Raw genomic sequence first — 18,311 nt, 5'->3', positions numbered from 1 at the left:
TTATTTCTGCGTAGGCAACTGCAGGTGCAGGACCGGAGGAGGCTTGTTCGCAGGCAGCATGGACAGGGGATTGGCTCGCATGCACAACCAGCGAAGACGTAGCAGTGACATCAGCAAGCACTGCTCCTCGACTCTGTTGTACTTCCCACAAAGTCGGGTGCTTGGCTGACATGTGCCTGATCATGCTGGTGGTGGTCAGGCTGCTAGTTTTGGTACCCCTGCTGATGCTGGCACGGCAGGTGTTGCAAATGGCCTTTTTAGGATCATCTGGAGCCAACTTAAAAAACTGCCAGACTCGGGAAGACCTAACATTTGTACAGGCACCTTGTGTCGTGTTGTTGTTCCGGGGAACGGTTGCCTGACTTCTGCCTGGAGCCACCACCCTGCTTCTTACTGCCTGTTGGGATGCTACGCCTCCCTCCCCCTGTGCACTGCTGTCCTCGCTCTGCATATCCTCCTGCCAGGTTGGGTCAGTTACTGGATCATCCACCACGTCGTCTTCCTCTTCCGCACCCTGCTCCTCCTCCTGACTTCCTGACAATTGTGTCTCATCATCGTCCACCCCTTGTTGAGACACGTTGCCAACTTCGTGAGAACGTGGCTGCTCAAATATTTGGGCATCTGTACATACGATCTCCTCATGACCCACTTCAACATGAGCTGGCGAGAGGCCAGAATGTGCGAATTGAAACGTGAACAGCTCTTCCGAGTGTCCAAGTGTGGGATCATTAATGTGCGAGGACGTGTACTCAGCCTTGTGGTAGGAAGGAGGATCAGGTTCTGAAATGTGCGGTGCAGTATCACGGCTACTGACACTTGACCGTGTGGAAGACAGAGTGTTTGTGGTGGTGCCAATCTGACTGGAAGCATTATCCGCTATCCAACTAACAACCTGTTGACACTGGTCTTGGTTCAAGAGCGGTGTACTGCTGCGGTCCCCAAGAATTTGGGACAGGACGTGCGAGCGACTAGATGTGGCCCTTTGTTGTGGCGAAATTAGAGCTTGCCCACGACCTCGGCCTCTGCCTGCACCACCATCACGTCCACTTCCTTGTTCCTTGCCAACGCCCTTGCGCATTTTGCAATGCTGTGCTGACGTGTATTCACTAGACTTGTGCGTTATATCCAAGTTTGTGCAAATCGTGCACCTGTACGCTGCCACAGACAGGCACACACGTGCGGTTTTTAAATGCAAGCACGGACACACTAAGAACCTAACAGGTTTTTAGGAGCAAAAATTAATGAGAACTCTGACACTATCAGCCACTGCTGACTGACGTGTATTATACACTACACTTGTGCGTTATATAATAGTTTGGTAAAAACGCACACAAGTGCGCCTGTACGCTGCCACCGACAGGCACACACGTGCGGTTTTTAAATGCAAGCACGGACGCACTAAGAACCTAACAGGTTTTTAGGAGCAAAAATTAATGAGAACTCTGACACTATCAGCCACTGCTGACTGACGTGTATTATACACACTACACTTGTGCGTTATATAATAGTTTGGTAAAAACGCACACAAGTGCACCTGTACGCTGCCACCGACAGGCACACACGTGCGGTTTTTAAATGCAAGCACGGACGCACTAAGAACCTAACAGGTTTTTAGGAGCAAAAATTAATGAGAACTCTGACACTATCAGCCACTGCTGACTGACGTGTATTATACACTACACTTGTGCGTTATATAATAGTTTGGTAAAAACGCACACAAGTGCACCTGTACGCTGCCACCGACAGGCACACACGTGCGGTTTTTAAATGCAAGCACGGACGCACTAAGAACCTAACAGGTTTTTAGGAGCAAAAATTAATGAGAACTCTGACACTATCAGCCACTGCTGACTGACGTGTATTATACACTACACTTGTGCGTTATATAATAGTTTGGTAAAAACGCACACAAGTGCACCTGTACGCTGCCACCGACAGGCACACACATGCGGTTTTTAAATGCAAGCACGGACGCACTAAGAACCTAACAGGTTTTTAGGAGCAAAAATTAATGAGAAGTCTGACACTATCTGGACTGGTTTAGACTGTGTACACCAGCCCCAGATATGATGAAGGCTGGTATACGGTCACCACTAGGAATGGCTATATACCCTGCCTGCCTGTATACTGCTACAATAGTCCTGACAAGGACTCTTCTGGTCACTAGCCTGTATTCCGACCTGGCTATACCCTGCCTGTATACAGCAACAATAGTCCTGAGAAGGACTCTGCTACTGTACTCCGACCTGGCTATACCCTGCCTGCCTGTATACAACTAGAATAGTCCTGAGAAGGACTTTTGGTCACACTGTTTGCAGCCCTGCTACGGAAATAGCTATAAAGGGCCGCAAACCTTTCCCTGAAGCAGCGACACTCTCCCTGCACTGACTGTCTGGATGGCTGTGAGCAGAGCACAGCGCGCCGGCCGGTATAAAGGCTCGGTCACGCTGTGCGGGCCGGCCAATCACTGCAATTCCACAACTAACAGGGCTGTGGCATTGCAGTGGTCTGCCAGCCAATCCCTGCATGAGGGCTGGCTCTCAAAAGAGCGCCAACATGCAGGGATGAAGACCATGAGTACAGCACGAGTATCGCGAGATTACTCGGTCCCCGCCGAGTAGCCCGAGTACAGTGATACTCGTGCGAGTACCGAGTAGTAACAAGCATGCTCGCTCATCACTAAATATTATATAAGACCAACTGAAAAAATCATTTTAAACTCATAAATGTTGGCCTACTGAAAAGCAAATAGAGTAAAAGCACCCCATACTTGGTCGGGGCTCCTGTTGCATGAATCATTGCATCTACGCGGCGTGGCATGGAAGCGACCAGCCTGTGGCACTGCTGAGGTGTTATGAGGTAGAAGCCCATGTTGCTTTGATAGCAGCGCTCAGCTCATCTGCATTTATTGAGATGCACCAGTATATATATATATATATATATATATATATATATACAGTGCCTACAAGTAGTCTTCAACCCCCTGCAGATTTAGCAGGTTTGATAAGATGCAAATAAGTTAGAGCCTGCAAACTTCAAACAAGAGCAGGATTTATGAACAGATGCATAAATCTTACAAACCAACAAGTTATGTTGCTCAGTTAAATTTTAATAAATTTTCAACATAAAAGTGTGGGTCAATTATTATTCAACCCCTAGGTTTAATATTTTGTGGAATAACCCTTGTTTGCAATTACAGCTAATAATCGTCTTTTATAAGACCTGATCAGGCCGGCACAGGTCTCTGGAGTTATCTTGGCCCACTCCTCCATGCAGATCTTCTCCAAGTTATCTAGGTTCTTTGGGTGTCTCATGTGGACTTTAATCTTGAGCTCCTTCCACAAGTTTTCAATTGGGTTAAGGTCAGGAGACTGACTAGGCCACTGCAACACCTTGATTTTTTCCCTCTTGAACCAGGCCTTGGTTTTCTTGGCTGTGTGCTTTGGGTCGTTGTCTTGTTGGAAGATGAAATGACGACCCATCGTAAGATCCTTGATGGAGGAGCGGAGGTTCTTGGCCAAAATCTCCAGGTAGGCCGTGCTATCCATCTTCCCATGGATGCGGACCAGATGGCCAGGCCCCTTGGCTGAGAAACAGCCCCACAGCATGATGCTGCCACCACCATGCTTGACTGTAGGGATGGTATTCTTGGGGTCGTATGCAGTGCCATCCAGTCTCCAAACGTCACGTGTGTGGTTGGCACCAAAGATCTCGATCTTGGTCTCATCAGACCAGAGAACCTTGAACCAGTCTGTCTCAGAGTCCTCCAAGTGATCATGAGCAAACTGTAGACGAGCCTTGACATGACGCTTTGAAAGTAAAGGTACCTTACGGGCTCGTCTGGAACGGACACCATTGCGGTGGAGTACGTTACTTATGGTATTGACTGAAACCAATGTCCCCACTGCCATGAGATCTTCCCGGAGCTCCTTCCTTGTTGTCCTTGGGTTAGCCTTGACTCTTCGGACAAGCCTGGCCTTGGCAAGGGTGGAAACTTTCAAAGGCTGTCCAGGCCGTGGAAGGCTAACAGTAGTTCCATAAGCCTTCCACTTCCGGATGATGCTCCCAACAGTGGAGACAGGTAGGCCCAACTCCTTGGAAAGGGTTTTGTACCCCTTGCCAGCCTTGTGACCCTCCATGATCTTGTCTTTGATGGCCTTGGAATGCTCCTTTGTCTTTCCCATGTTGACCAAGTATGAGTGCTGTTCACAAGTTTGGGGAGGGTCTTAATTAGTCAGAAAAGGCTGGAAAAAGAGATAATTAATCCAAACATGTGAAGCTCATTGTTCTTTGTGCCTGAAATACTTCTTAATACTTTAGGGGAACCAAACAGAATTCTGGTGGTTTGAGGGGTTGAATAATAAATGACCCTCTGAATAAACTTTTCACAATTTAAAAAAAAAAAAATAAAAAAAGAAATAACATTCTTTTTTGCTGCAGTGCATTTCACACTTCCAGGCTGATCTACAGTCCAAATGTCACAATGCCAAGTTAATTCCGAATGTGTAAACCTGCTAAATCTGCAGGGGGTTGAATACTACTTGTAGGCACTGCATATATATATATATATATATATATATATATACACACAGCGGGTACAGAAAGTATTCAGACCCCCTTGAATTTTTCACTCTTTGTATCATTGCATTCATTTGGTAAATTCAAAAAAGTTCATTTTTTTCTCATTAATGTACATTCTGCACCCCATCTTAACAGAAAAGGACAGAAATGTAGACATTTTTGCAAATGTTTTAATCAAGAAAAACAGAAATATCACATGATCATAAGTATTCAGAGCCTTTGCTCAGTATTGAGTAGAATCACCCTTTTGAGCTAGTACAGCCATGAGTCTTCTAGGGAATGATGTAAAAAGATTTTCACACCTGGATTTGGGGATCCTCGGCCATTCTTCCTTGCAGATCTTCTCCAGTTACGTCAGGTTGGATTTTAATGTTGGTGGACAGCCATTTTCAGGTCTCTCCAGAGATGCTCTATTGGGTTTAGGTCAGGGTTCTGGCTGGACCAGCCAAGAATGGTCACAGAGTTGTTCTGAAGCCACTCCTTTGTTATTTTAGCTGTGTGCTTAGGGTCATTGTCTTATTGGAAGGTGAACCTTCGGCTAAGTATGAGGTCAAGTGCACTCTGGAAGAGGTTTTTTCAATTGCAACCAGTCGTCCTGTCCCTGCAGCTGAAAAACACCCCCATAGCATGATGCTGCAAACCACCATATTTCACTATTAGGATTGTATTAGGCAGGTGATGAGCAGTACCTGTTTTTCTCCACACATACCGCTTAGAATTATCACCAAAAAGTTCTATCTTCAACTCATCAGACCAGAGAATCTTATTTTTCATAGTCTAGGAGTCTTTCATGCGTCTTTTTGCAAACTCTATGCAGGCTTTCATATGTCTTGCACTTCTGTCAGGCCATTCTGCCATAAAGGCCCGACTGGTGGAGGACTGCAGTGGTAGTTGACTTTATTCAACTTTCTCCCATCTCCCTGCTGCATCTCTGGAGCTCAGCCACAGTGATTTTGGGGTTCTTCTTTAGATCTCTCACCAATGTTCTTCTCCCACGATTGCTCAGTTTAGCTGGCCAGTCAGGTCTAGGAAGAGTTCTGGTGGTCCCAAACGTCTTCCATTTAAGGATTATGGAGGCTACTGTTCTCTTAGGAACCTTGAGTACTGCAGAAATTATTTTGTAACCTTGGCCAGATCTGTGTTTTGCCACAATTCTGTCTCTGAGCTCCTTGGGCAGTTTCTTTGACTTCATGATTCTCATTTGGTCTGATATGCACTGTCAGCTGTGAGGTCTTATATAGACAGGTGTGTGCCTTTCAAAATCAAGTCCTATCAGTTTAATTAAACACAGCTGGACACCAATAAAGGAGTAGAACCTGCTCAAGGAGGATCACAAGGAAATGGACAGCATGTGACTGAAATATGAGTGTCTGAGCAAAGGGTCTGAATACTTATGACCATGTGATATTTCAGTTTTTATTGTTCAAAACATTTGGAAACATTTTTACATTTCTGCTTTTTTCCGTCAAGATGAGGTACAAAGTGTACATTAATGAGAAAAAAAAAATAACTTTTTCGAATTTACTAAATAGCTGCAATGAAACAAAGAGTGAAAAATGTAAAGGGGTCTGAATACTTTCCGTGCCACTGTATGTATGTATGTATGTATATATATTTAAGTTTTACATTAATGTAAAAGCTACAATATATGGGGAAACCTGGAAGTAAGTGTTTAATTTCCCTGCAGCTCCACTGTAGGGAAATTGGAGCATTACACGGTGTCTATATAATGGCTCCGATTCATCATGACTAGCAATTTTCACAGCGGTCTTGATGAGGGGGCATGTCAGAGTCAGACGTTCTGGATCCATTAAGTGGTACACGCCTGTTAATGAATCAGAAGCGTTTGACAAGTGTCATGTGCCTCCATGTACAGTACGTCGTCACCAATCTTACTCGTGTCATGTGCCTCCATGTACCTTGCCACCAAAATTACTCTATATGGGGACTCTAGTAAAATTTCTGGGATAAGAAATATCACAGCTCGTCATGAAATAAGCGAGCTGTGGTATCAGGTCCCACCATGCCCCTGTCCCATTTTTGGTGGAGTTGGGGAATACTGAAGTAAAAACGCTAAATGTTGCTACATAATTTAGCAACGTTTCAATGCAATTTTGGTGAAATTGCTTTATTGAAACAGGGTCATTTTTTTTCTGTTTAAAGGGTTTTTCTGGTGAAAACAAGTTATCACCTATCCATGAGTTAAGCCCGCTTTACACGCTACAGTATATCTTACGTTGTGTCGGCGGGGTCACGTCGTAAGTGACGCACATCCGGCATCATAAGTTACATTGTAGCATGTAACATCTACGTGCGATTGCAATTGAACGGTAAAACGTTCATCGCATGCACGTTGTTCATTTCCTAAAAATTGAACGTCAGGTTGTTCATCGTACCCGGGGTAGCACACATCGCAGTGTGTGACACCCTGGGAACGATGAACAGATCTTACCTACGTCCTGCAGCTCCCGCCTGCAATGCGGAAGGAAGGAGGTGGGCTGGATGTTTACGTCCCACTCATCTCCGCCCCTCCGCTTCTATTGGCCGGCTGTCGCGTGACGTCGATGTGACACCGAACGTCCCTCCCACTCCAGGAAGTTGATGTTCACCGCCCACATCGATGTCGTATGGATGGGTAAGTATGTGTGACGGGGGTTAATCGTTTGTGCGACACGTTCAACAAATTGAACATGCCACACATACGATGGGGGCGGGTACGATCGCATACGATATCGTATGCTGGATCGTATGGTGTAAAGCAGGCTTTAGGTAACATGTATTTTTTTGTAGGGAGTCTGATTGCTGTAATGTGCAACATTGGGCAGAATATGGGACTTTTATCCTGTTATAGTGGAGTGGCAGTGCGCATGCCTTACGCCTGCTCCATTTATTGCCTGTGGGGCTACTGAGCTTGGCACTTTGATTTTTCCAGTAGTTTCATAGACAATGAATGGAATGGTGGTGAAACATAATGTGATAAATGTTCTGCGTTGGGCAAAAAAATTCCATGTTTTTCTGATTCCAGTGCTTGGACCCCCACCGATCAATAGGTTATCACTGGACAAGCTCATTAACCCTAGAACGCATACCTGGGGCCTCGCAGGCCTGCTAGGTTACTTGTTTTCTATTGTAGATTTCTATGGTTGCACATTCTAGGGTTAATGCAGGATAAGACCAGTCCCCCAGAACAGTAAAAGTTCTTTGTAATCTCTATACTCTGAAAAAGAGATGAGCCTAATAGTGATGAGCGAGCATGCTTGTCACTACTCGGTACTCGCACGAGTATCGCTGTACTCGGGCTGCTCGGCGGGGACCGAGTAATCTCGCGATACTCGTGCTGTACTCGTGGTCTTCATTTCTGCATGTTGGCGCTCTTTTGAGAGCCAGCCCTCATGCAGGGATTGGCTGGCAGACCACTGCAATGCCACAGCCCTGTTAGTTGTGGAATTGCAGTGATTGGCCGGCCTGCACAGCGTGACCGAGCCTTTATATCGGCCGGCGCGCTGTGCTGTGCTCACAGCTATCCAGACTGTCAGTGCAGGGAGAGTGTCGCTGATTCAGGGAAAGCTTTGCGTCCCTTTATAGCTTTTTCAGTTGCAGGGCTGCAAACAGTGTGACCAAAAGTCCTTCTCAGGACTATTCTAGTTGTATACAGGCAGGCAGGGTATAGCCAGGTCGGAGTACAGTAGCAGAGTCCTTCTCAGGACTATTGTTGCTATATACAGGCAGGGTATAGCCAGGTCTGAATACAGGCTAGTGACCAAAAGAGTCCTTGTCAGGACTATTGTACCAGTATACAGGCAGGCAGGCAGGCAGGGTAGTGGTGACCGTATACCAGCCTTCATCATATCTGGGGCTGGTGTACACAGTGTAAAACAGTCCAGATAGTGTCTGACTTGTCTGTAATTGTCGCTCCCCAAAAAAACCTGTTAGGTTCTTATTGCGTCCGTGCTTGGTTTTTAAAACCGCACGTGTGTGCCTGTTGGTGGCAGCGTACAGGTGCACTTGTGTGCAATTTCCAGAAACTTTGATATAACGCACAAGTAGTGAATATACACGTCAGCAGTGCACAGCATTGCAAAATGCGCAAGGGCATTGGCAAGGAACAAGGAAGTGGACGTGATGGTGGTGCAGGCAGAGGCCGAGGTCGTGGGCAAGCTCTAATTTCGCCACAACAAAGGGCCACATCTAGTCGCTCGCACGTCCTGTCCCAAATTCTTGGGGACCGCAGCAGTACACCGCTCTTGAACCAAGACCAGTGTCAACAGGTTGTTAGTTGGATAGCAGATAATGCTTCCAGTCAGATTGGCACCACCACAAACACTCTGTCTTCCACACGGTCAAGTGTCAGTAGCCGTGATACTGCACCGCACATTTCTGAACCTGATCCTCCTTCCTACCACCAGGCTGAGTACACGTCCTCCTCGGACATTAATGATCCCACACTTGGACACTCGGAAGAGCTGTTCACGTTTCCATTCACACATTCTGGCCTCTCGCCAGCTCATATTGAAGTGGGTCATGAGGAGATCGTCTGTACAGATGGCCAAATATTTGAGCAGCCACGTTCTCACGAAGTTGGCAACGTGTCCCAACAAGTGGTGGACGATGATGAGACACAATTGTCAGGAAGTCAGGAGGAGGAGCAGGGTGCGGAAGAGGAAGACGACGTGGTGGATGATCCAGTAACTGACCCAACCTGGCAGGAGGATATGCAGAGCGAGGACAGCAGTGCACAGGGGGAGGGAGGCGTAGCATCACAACAGGCAGTAAGAAGCAGGGTGGTGGCCCCAGGCAGAAGTCAGGCAACCGTTCCCCGGAACAACACGACGACACAAGGTGCCTGTACAAATGTTAGGTCTTCCCGAGTCTGGCAGTTTTTTAAGTTGGATCCAGATGATTCAAAAAAGGCCATTTGCAACACCTGCCGTGCCAGCATCAGCAGGGGTACCAAAACTAGCAGCCTGACCACCACCAGCATGATCAGGCACATGTCAGCCAAGCACCCGACTTTGTGGGAAGTACAACAGAGTCGAGGAGCAGTGCTTGCTGATGTCACTGCTACGTCTTCGCTGGTTGTGCATGCGAGCCAATCCTCTGTCCATGCTGCCTGCGAACAAGCCTCCTCCACTCCTGCACCTGCAGTTGCCTACGCAGAAAGAACACCATCATCAAGCACGTCCTTGTCCCAGCGCAGCGTTCAGTTATCCATTCAGCAAACCTTTGAACGCAGGCGCAAATACACTGCCAACACCCCACATGCCACAGTTCTAAATGCTAACATTTCGCGACTGCTTGCGCTGGAAATGTTGCCTTTTAGGCTGGTGGAGACAGAAGCATTCCGTGACCTGATGGCGGCAGCTGTCCCACGTTACTCGGTCCCCAGCCGCCACTATTTCTCCCGGTGTGCCGTCCCCGCGTTGCATAACCACGTGTCACAAAACATCACACGTGCCCTGAACAACGCTGTTTCACCCAAGGTCCACCTAACCACAGACACGTGGACAAGTGCTTGTGGGCAAGGCCGCTACATCTCGTTGACGGCACACTGGGTTAATATTGTGGAAGCTGGGACCCAGTCTGAGCGAGGGACGGAACACGTCCTTCCCACACCAAGGTTTGCAGGCCCTACCTCAGTCAGTGTTTCACCCACACTCTACAGCTCCGGAATGTCATGCTCTTCAGCCTCCTCCTCCTCCTGCGCATCCTCATCCACTGTGCCCTCCACACCAGTCACAAGCTGGAAGCACTGCAGCACTGCCTCGGCGAAGCGGCAACAGGCTGTGCTGAAGCTAATCTGCATAGGTGACAAACCCCACAATGCAGAAGAGCTGTGGACAGCTCTGAAACAGCAGGCAGATCACTGGCTCACACCTCTGAACCTAAAGCCAGGAAAGGTCGTGTGTGACAATGGCCGGAACCTGGTGGCGGCTTTGAGGCGAGGCCAGCTGACACATGTTCCATGCGTGGCCCATGTGCTCAACCTCGTGGTTCAGCGGTTTATAAAGTCATACCCAGAGCTGTCTGATCTGCTGGTAAAAGTTCGCCGCCTGTCTGCACATTTTCGAAAGTCACCTACTGCTTCAGCCGGCCTTGCCGGCTTTCAGCGCCGTTTGCATCTTCCGGCTCACAGACTGGTGTGTGATGTCCCCACGCGTTGGAATTCAACTCTGCACATGTTGGTCAGGATATGTGAGCAGAAGAGGGCAGTTGTTGAGTACCTGCATCACCTAAGCCGTCGGGAAATGGGTCAAACTCCACACATAACACCTGAGGAGTGGAGATGGATGTCAGACCTATGTACCATCCTCCAAAACTTTGAGGACTCCACCAATATGGTGAGTGGTGATGACGCCATTATTAGCGTCACCATACCGCTACTCTGCCTTCTAAAACGGTCTCTGCTGAAAAACAAACATGATGCATTGCAGGCGGAGCGCGATGAGTTGCAGCAAGAAACAGTAGTGGGTGTGGGTGATAACACACAGCCCAGCCTCGTCTCATCACAACGTGCAGTGGAGGACTATGACGAGGAGGAGGATGAAGACATGGAGCAACTCTCCGGCCAAATTGAGGATATGACATGCACACCAGTCATATCCTCGGTTCAGCGTGGCTGGCCAGAGGACAGGGTAGATGAGGAGGAGGAGGAGGAGGAGGAGGACAGCATGTTCAGTCATCTTGTTGGTCAGGCTACTGAAGTCCTGGCTGTTAAGAGTCTGGCGCACATGGCTGACTTTATGGTAAGCTGCCTGTCTCGTGACCCTCGCGTTAAGAACATCTTGGCCGACAATCATTACTGGTTGGTAACACTGCTACAAGGAGAACTTTTTGTCTCTTATTCCCGTGGAGGAGAGGTCAACCAAAATGCAGCAGTTCCGGAAGGCCATACTCACGGAAGTAGGCAAAGCATTCCCCTCACAAAACGCTAGCGGCATAGGTCAGGAATCAGTGGACAACCGAGGCGTACAGCCGAGAGAGGCACAAGTCCAATCCGCCAGAGGTAGGGGAACAGTCTTTAAGATGTGGGACAGTTTTCTCAGCCCCTCACGTACCACAGCCCCTGAGGTGCGGGGTAGTGCCACAAGAAATCCTAAGTTTGCCCAGATGCTGAAGGAGTACCTTGCAGATCGAACAACTGTACTCCGACATTCCTCTGTGCCTTACAATTATTGGGTATCCAAGCTGGACACGTGGCATGAATTGGCTCTCTGCGCCTTGGAAGTCCTGGCCTGCCCTGCTGCTAGCGTTTTGTCAGAGCGTGTTTTTAGTGCCGCAGGTGGAATCATTACAGATAAACGCACCCGCCTGTCAACTGAAAATGCTGACAGGCTGACTCTGATCAAGATGAACAAGGGTTGGATTGGGCCAGACTTCACCACACCACCAGCAAATGAGAGCGGAATTTAAAGTTTGCCATGTACCTCCACTCACCCATGGGTACACACTTCTGGACTTTGGATAATCGCTGGACTGCTCCTCCTTCTCCTCATGCGCCATCATGATGATGACCGTTACAAATTGCAATACTTAGGCCTTTGTTTCAGGTATACCCCCAGTGGTAAATTTTTTCGCCCATTCTTTGCAGAATGGACATTACAACGACAGGAGACCCGCTCTTTTGCAATGGGAACAATGTTTTGAGGCCCTCATGCACGTCTCTACCCAGGGACAACATGGAGCCTCCCAATTTTTGGCTGCCCTGCCTAAGGGCTATACTATAATACACCCACTTCCTTAAAATGGACACTTAATGTTTTGAGGCCCTCATGCACGTCTCTACCCAGGGACAACGTGGAGCCTCCCAATTTTTGGCTGCCCTGCCTAAGGGCTATACTATAATACACCCACTTCCTTAAAATGGACACTTAATGTTTTGAGGCCCTCATGCACGTCTCTACCCAGGGACAACGTGGAGCCTCCCAATTTTTGGCTGCCCTGGCAAAGGGCTATACTGAAATAGACCCACTTCCTTACAATGGGCACTTCAGGTTTACAGGCCATCATGCACGTCTCTATCCAGGGACAATGTGGAGCCTCCCAATTTTTGGCTGCCCTGGCAAAGGGCTATACTGAAATAGACCCACTTCCTTACAATGGGCACTTCTGGTTTACAGGCCATCATGCGCGTCTCTACCCAGGGACAATGTGGAGCCTCCCAATTTTTGGCTGCCCTGGCAAAGGGCTATACTGAAATAGACCCACTTCCTTACAATGGGCACTTCTGGTTTACAGGCCATCATGCACGTCTCTATCCAGGGACAATGTGGAGCCTCCCAATTTTTGGCTGCCCTGGCAAAGGGCTATACTGAAATAGACCCACTTCCTTACAATGGGCACTTCAGGTTTACAGGCCATCATGCACGTCTCTATCCAGGGACAATGTGGAGCCTCCCAATTTTTGGCTGCCCTGGCAAAGGGCTATACTGAAATAGACCCACTTCCTTACAATGGGCACTTCAGGTTTACAGGCCATCATGCACGTCTCTATCCAGGGACAATGTGGAGCCTCCCAATTTTTGGCTGCCCTGGCAAAGGGCTATACTGAAATAGACCCACTTCCTTACAATGGGCACTTCAGGTTTACAGGCCATCATGCACGTCTCTATCCAGGGACAATGTGGAGCCTCCCAATTTTTGGCTGCCCTGGCAAAGGGCTATACTGAAATAGACCCACTTCCTTACAATGGGCACTTCAGGTTTACAGGCCCTCATGCACGTCTGTATGCAGGGGCATTGGTGAACCTCACAATTTTGGACTGCCCTGGCAAAGGAAAATACTACAAAGACTCACTTCCTCAAAATGGGCACATTAGACTCAAGAGGCCTTCATGTACGTCTCTTCTCAGGGACATCGGAGTGCCACACAATATTTTCACGTAAAATCTTTCATGTATTAATCTCAAAAAGTAACATACACCAGCTCTATCTCACTATTGCGTATGTGCCCTTAACATTTCTGCCATGAAAAATCATTTTGGGGTCATTTTGGAAGGTTTTCTGGTGAGTCCGTAAAAATGGCGTGAAACGCGGACAAAATTGTTCACAGCTGTGACTTTTGAGTGATAAATGCTTCAAGGGGTCTTCCCCATGCTGTTGCCATGTCATTTGAGCACTCTTCTGAGACTTTTGTGCCATTTTTAGGGTTTCTCCATGCTGCCGGGGGGTCATTTCACAAAAATACTCGGGTCTCCCATAGGATAACATTGGGCTCGTTGCTCGGCCCGAGTACACGAGTATCTTGGGAGGCTCGGCCCGAGCTTCGAGCACCCGAGCTTTTTAGTACTCGCTCATCACTAGAGCCTATCTGAATAAAATTAAATATTATGGGGACATACAATATGAATTACTGTTAAAAAATCTTTGAGGGTTATAGTAACTAACAATTAAACTTATAAACCAGAAAACAGATAATTACCACTGCTGACAAAATGAGGCCTGCTACGATGACAGCCACAGGGATTGCTATTGACATTCGCATGTCGGATGGGAGAAGGCACTCCCCGCAGTCTGCAGGACATGTAGCGCATGCCTCTTCTTCTTCACACATCCCATTACCACACACTGTAGGAGAAGAGACATATGACATTTACCATGTTGGCAATCACTAAGGCTTGGTTTCCACTTCTTACCTTTGTGTGAGAACAAACTGATGCAACTACTGCATAAAATATTTTTCAAAATTTTGGAGGGATTTTTCATATCACATGTAAAGCGCCATAGAATAAATGGCGCAATAATAATAATAACAACAAATAATAAGAATTATTGATGCCGTAAGTGGAAGCTGATAGGTCTTCTAGTCATTTTAACAATATTGGTCACCATATGGATTGTTAATTCGTTATTTTGTAATAGGAATTCTCCTGGCAAAGAGGGCTGTCCTACATTGTTTCCATAACTTTTATAGAAATTAATGGGAGTTACAGAAATAGCAAAGCAATGTGAGCTATGCTGTTTATATAACTCCATAGTTACAAGTTAGCTCGCTGTGCTATGCTTCGGTAAAACCCATTAACTTCTATGAAAGTAAACATAAACAGCACAGAACAGCAGTTTATGAAGTCACATGCTCTAGCCAGTTTATTGAGACACAATGACTGAGATGGGAATCAATTTCACAACCTCAGATACAAGTGCGTCTCAATAAATTACAATATCCTTAATAAAGTTAATTTATTTCAGTAATTCAATGCAAAAATGGAAACACATATATTATAGAGTCATTACAAACAGAGTGATCTATTTGAAGTGTTTATTTCTGTTAATGTTGATGATTATGGCTTACAGCCAATGAAAACCCAAAAGTCATTTTCTCAGAAAATTAGAATAGTTACCACAAAATACCTGCAAAGGCTTCCTAATAGTTTAAAATGGTCCCTTAGTTTGGTGCAGTAGGCTACACAATCATGGGTAAGACTGCTGACTTGACAGATGTCTAGAAGGCAGTCACTAACACACTCCACAAGGAGGGTAAGTCACAATAGGTCATTGCTAAAGAAGCCAGCTGTTCCCAGAGCGCTGCATCCAAGCATATTAATGGAAAGTTAACATGCAAGTGCATCTAATTTATTGAGATGCACTTGTAAGTTGGACAATTTTAATGGTTCAGAAGGATCATGCTTCATGACCATTTTTTTAGGTGCAATCTTTGTGCTTCATATTAGCCAAGTAAGCAGTGTTACTTTTTAGCCAAATGTCCACACCTTTTTTTCAAATGGATGTTTTATTCTGATTTGATTCAAAGACTTCATTTCAGTGTGATCTTTCAGTTGTTACAGGAAATTTTTCCAGAATTTTGATTTTAGCTGTTGGTAAACACATTACTCACCAAAAGTTAGGGATATTTGACTTTTGGGTGAATTTTATGTAACATATAAAGAGTTCATGCTACAGTTATATTTTATCATGAAATTAGTACATTGAAGTAAAAGCATGCAATGGTGATTTCCTCATCTCAAACCATTTATTGAAATAAAAACTAACAGTGGCAGCTATACCCCCACCCCCCAAAAAAATGTCAATGTCTCAATAAATTGTCATGTGGCCTTGAGCATCAATTACAGCTTTACAACAACTTCTCATGTTGTTCACAAATTAAGTTATTGTTCTGAGGCATGGCATCTTACTCTTCTTGAAGGGCAGCCCTCAGGCCATTGAGGTTCTGGGCTATAGAGTTACGAGCTTCTACATGGTGTGTCACTGGTTCCAGGTTTTCTATGGGATTCAGGACTGGAGAAAGTGAAGAACACTCCATTTTAAACACCGCAGCCATTCCTTAATGATGTGACCTGGATGAGTTGGAGCATTGTCGTCCTTGAAGTTGAAACTAGGCCTATGTTGTTCATGCAAAGGCACATTGACTATTGATGTTATTCAAATAGAAGGTGCTTATCACTATACCATTCACAAAGTGTAGAACAGTTCTGTATTGACTAGACAAACCCACACTGTAACACCACCTCCACCAAAGGCTCATTTGGTGACAAAAGCGACTGATGCATAGTCCTCTCCTTGATATCTCCAACATGGCCATCATTTCTGCTCAGTGTGAATCAACTTTCATCAGTGTACAGCACTGAAGCCCATTGGTACCTCGTCCAGCAAGACTATGACGCCTGTACCTGGTGGTGTGGTCAGGTACCGTTGCAGGTTGTCTAACACACATGCCACACTGATGTAGATGGTTTTGAATGGTCTGACCTGACACTTTGGTGCCTCTCACCTCCCTTAAATGTGTCTGAGGTTGTGTGGTATTCATCATTTGGTTCTGAAGAGCATTGTTCACAATGAAGCAGTCATCAGTATAGGATGTGGTAAAAGGAAATCAATGTCCATACCTTTCTGTGACTCTTCCAGTCTCTCTGTATCTCTGTTGAAACCTGCTGATGACACATTATGTCAGTGCAGCTCAGTGGCAACTTATCCTGCTTGATGCCTCACAATGGCGACGTACTGTTGATCAATTGTTAGGTGTCGTCTTGGTCTCATGATGTCAAAATGTGAACAGCGTGATGAGGACTGTTTAAAGATCAATTCTATTTAAACCTCAAAATTCATTGGTCAATTCATGGATTAAACACCTGTTGTGAATTTTGCCATTAAGCTCCTTGATAGGGTATGTGCACACGATCAGGGTTTGCAGCATTTTGAACGCAACGTATTTTTGCTGTGTCTAAAATGCTACATTATACAGTAGAAGCACAATGGATGGATTTATAGAAATCCCAAGCCCACTGTGCTTTTTTTCTCCACCACATAAACTGACATGCAGTGCGGCTTTCCGAGCTGCAGCATGTTAATTTATGTTGCAGAGACACAAGTGTTCTCTACAGGAAGAACACAAAGTCCGTAGCATCCCGAACCCTGATCGTGGGCACGGACCGCTGCGGTCTCCTGCAGAGAGCACTTGAGGCCCCGCAGTAGAGGACACATTGCGTCCAGGATGCAGCGTGTCCTGATAATGTGCATCCACCCTTAGAGAACAGCAAATTGTGCAAAAAGTACTGACTCATTGAACAGTTGGACAAGTGTATTTAAAATAGAAGGTCATGTTAGGTTCATCTGAAAAGGTTAGAGTGTATTTTAGGATTATCCTGAAATTTCACCCAAAAGCCAAATATCCCTAATGTTTTGTGAGTAGTATATATACCTGTCCTTCTATATAGTTATAGCTATGCTGAGTATTTCCGTCCAAACTATTGATTACAGCGAAGTATAACATTGTATAACATACCTACTACGGGTACCACCAAAGTTTTTGCTTCAAGCGCAACTTGCATTTTGCCAATCCTTATATGAGCAATTAGAGAAGTCACCCCAGCATGAACTAAAACAACCTAGTAATTGAAGAGAACATAACTGCATGAATAAAATAACTTCACAAATTGTACAGAAAACCTTCTTATGTAATGAATTTCTCATTTGAACAATAAAAACCTAATTATCAAAATAAAAATTACAAATTAAAATTGCTATGAGCATGTCAATGTTTGAATGGTTCTCAAGAGAGGAAACAATTAACAAATACATTAATAATCTAATAATAAAAGATGGAAAAGAAAAACATACAATAATGAAGCAAATTGTTTATATGGATTGACAGATCTGAGCAGATCACTTTTACGTGTTCTTCTAGCACAATTATGAAATGTCCACAAGATTTCCATATTTACCACAATAATGGCAATAACGTTTAACATATAAGGCCCGTTTCACACGTCAGTGAAAAACACAGACGTTTTTCACTGGCGTGTAAAACACGCACATGTCCCTCCGTGTTCCGTGAATCACGGCACACTTGGGTTGTCTAAGTACAATCCGGGCTCCGTTCTCCGTGGCCCGTGATTACACTTAGAAATCAACTCACCTGTGCCCGCTCCCGCTCTCCACGGTACTGATCGCTCCCGCGGTGCAGCATCCGGCCAACGCTGACCCCTGCAGCAGCTGCTTCCGGGATGGCTGTGTCGTGCATCATTAAGATGCGCGACAGTAATCAGCCGGCTTAGAAGCAGCAAGCTGCACGGGCTGCAGACAGCGCGGCTGAAGCCGGGTGAGTAAAAATGTTTATTATTTTAAATGCACATTTTTTTCTGGCACGTGTTTCACGGACTACACCACTGCGTGGTCCATGGGACATAAGTGATGCCAGAAAAAAATGGACATGTCTCCGTGCGGCAATCACGCACACGCGGGTACGCCGCACGGAGACACGTGCAGTGAAAAATCAC

The 18,311-nt window shown here is 46.0% G+C and overlaps 1 protein-coding gene across 1 annotated transcript in view; it reads right to left on the bottom strand.

Annotated features, from left to right (window-relative positions):
- The window catches only part of LOC142310926 (uncharacterized), a 375,823-nt gene that overhangs the window by 218,417 nt on the left and 139,095 nt on the right, over positions 1 to 18,311 (bottom strand). Inside the window, exons 9-10 of the mRNA XM_075348804.1 lie at positions 17,318 to 17,420; positions 14,000 to 14,145 (exon numbers count right to left, since the gene is read on the bottom strand). Of these exons, the coding sequence (XP_075204919.1) occupies positions 14,000 to 14,145; positions 17,318 to 17,420 (249 nt within the window). The remainder of the gene's footprint in view (positions 1 to 13,999; positions 14,146 to 17,317; positions 17,421 to 18,311) is intronic.

The sequence above is a fragment of the Anomaloglossus baeobatrachus genome, chromosome 1, assembly GCF_048569485.1.
Source record: "Anomaloglossus baeobatrachus isolate aAnoBae1 chromosome 1, aAnoBae1.hap1, whole genome shotgun sequence".
Taxonomy (NCBI): domain Eukaryota; kingdom Metazoa; phylum Chordata; class Amphibia; order Anura; family Aromobatidae; genus Anomaloglossus; species Anomaloglossus baeobatrachus.
This window is presented reverse-complemented; position numbering and strand designations above follow the sequence as displayed.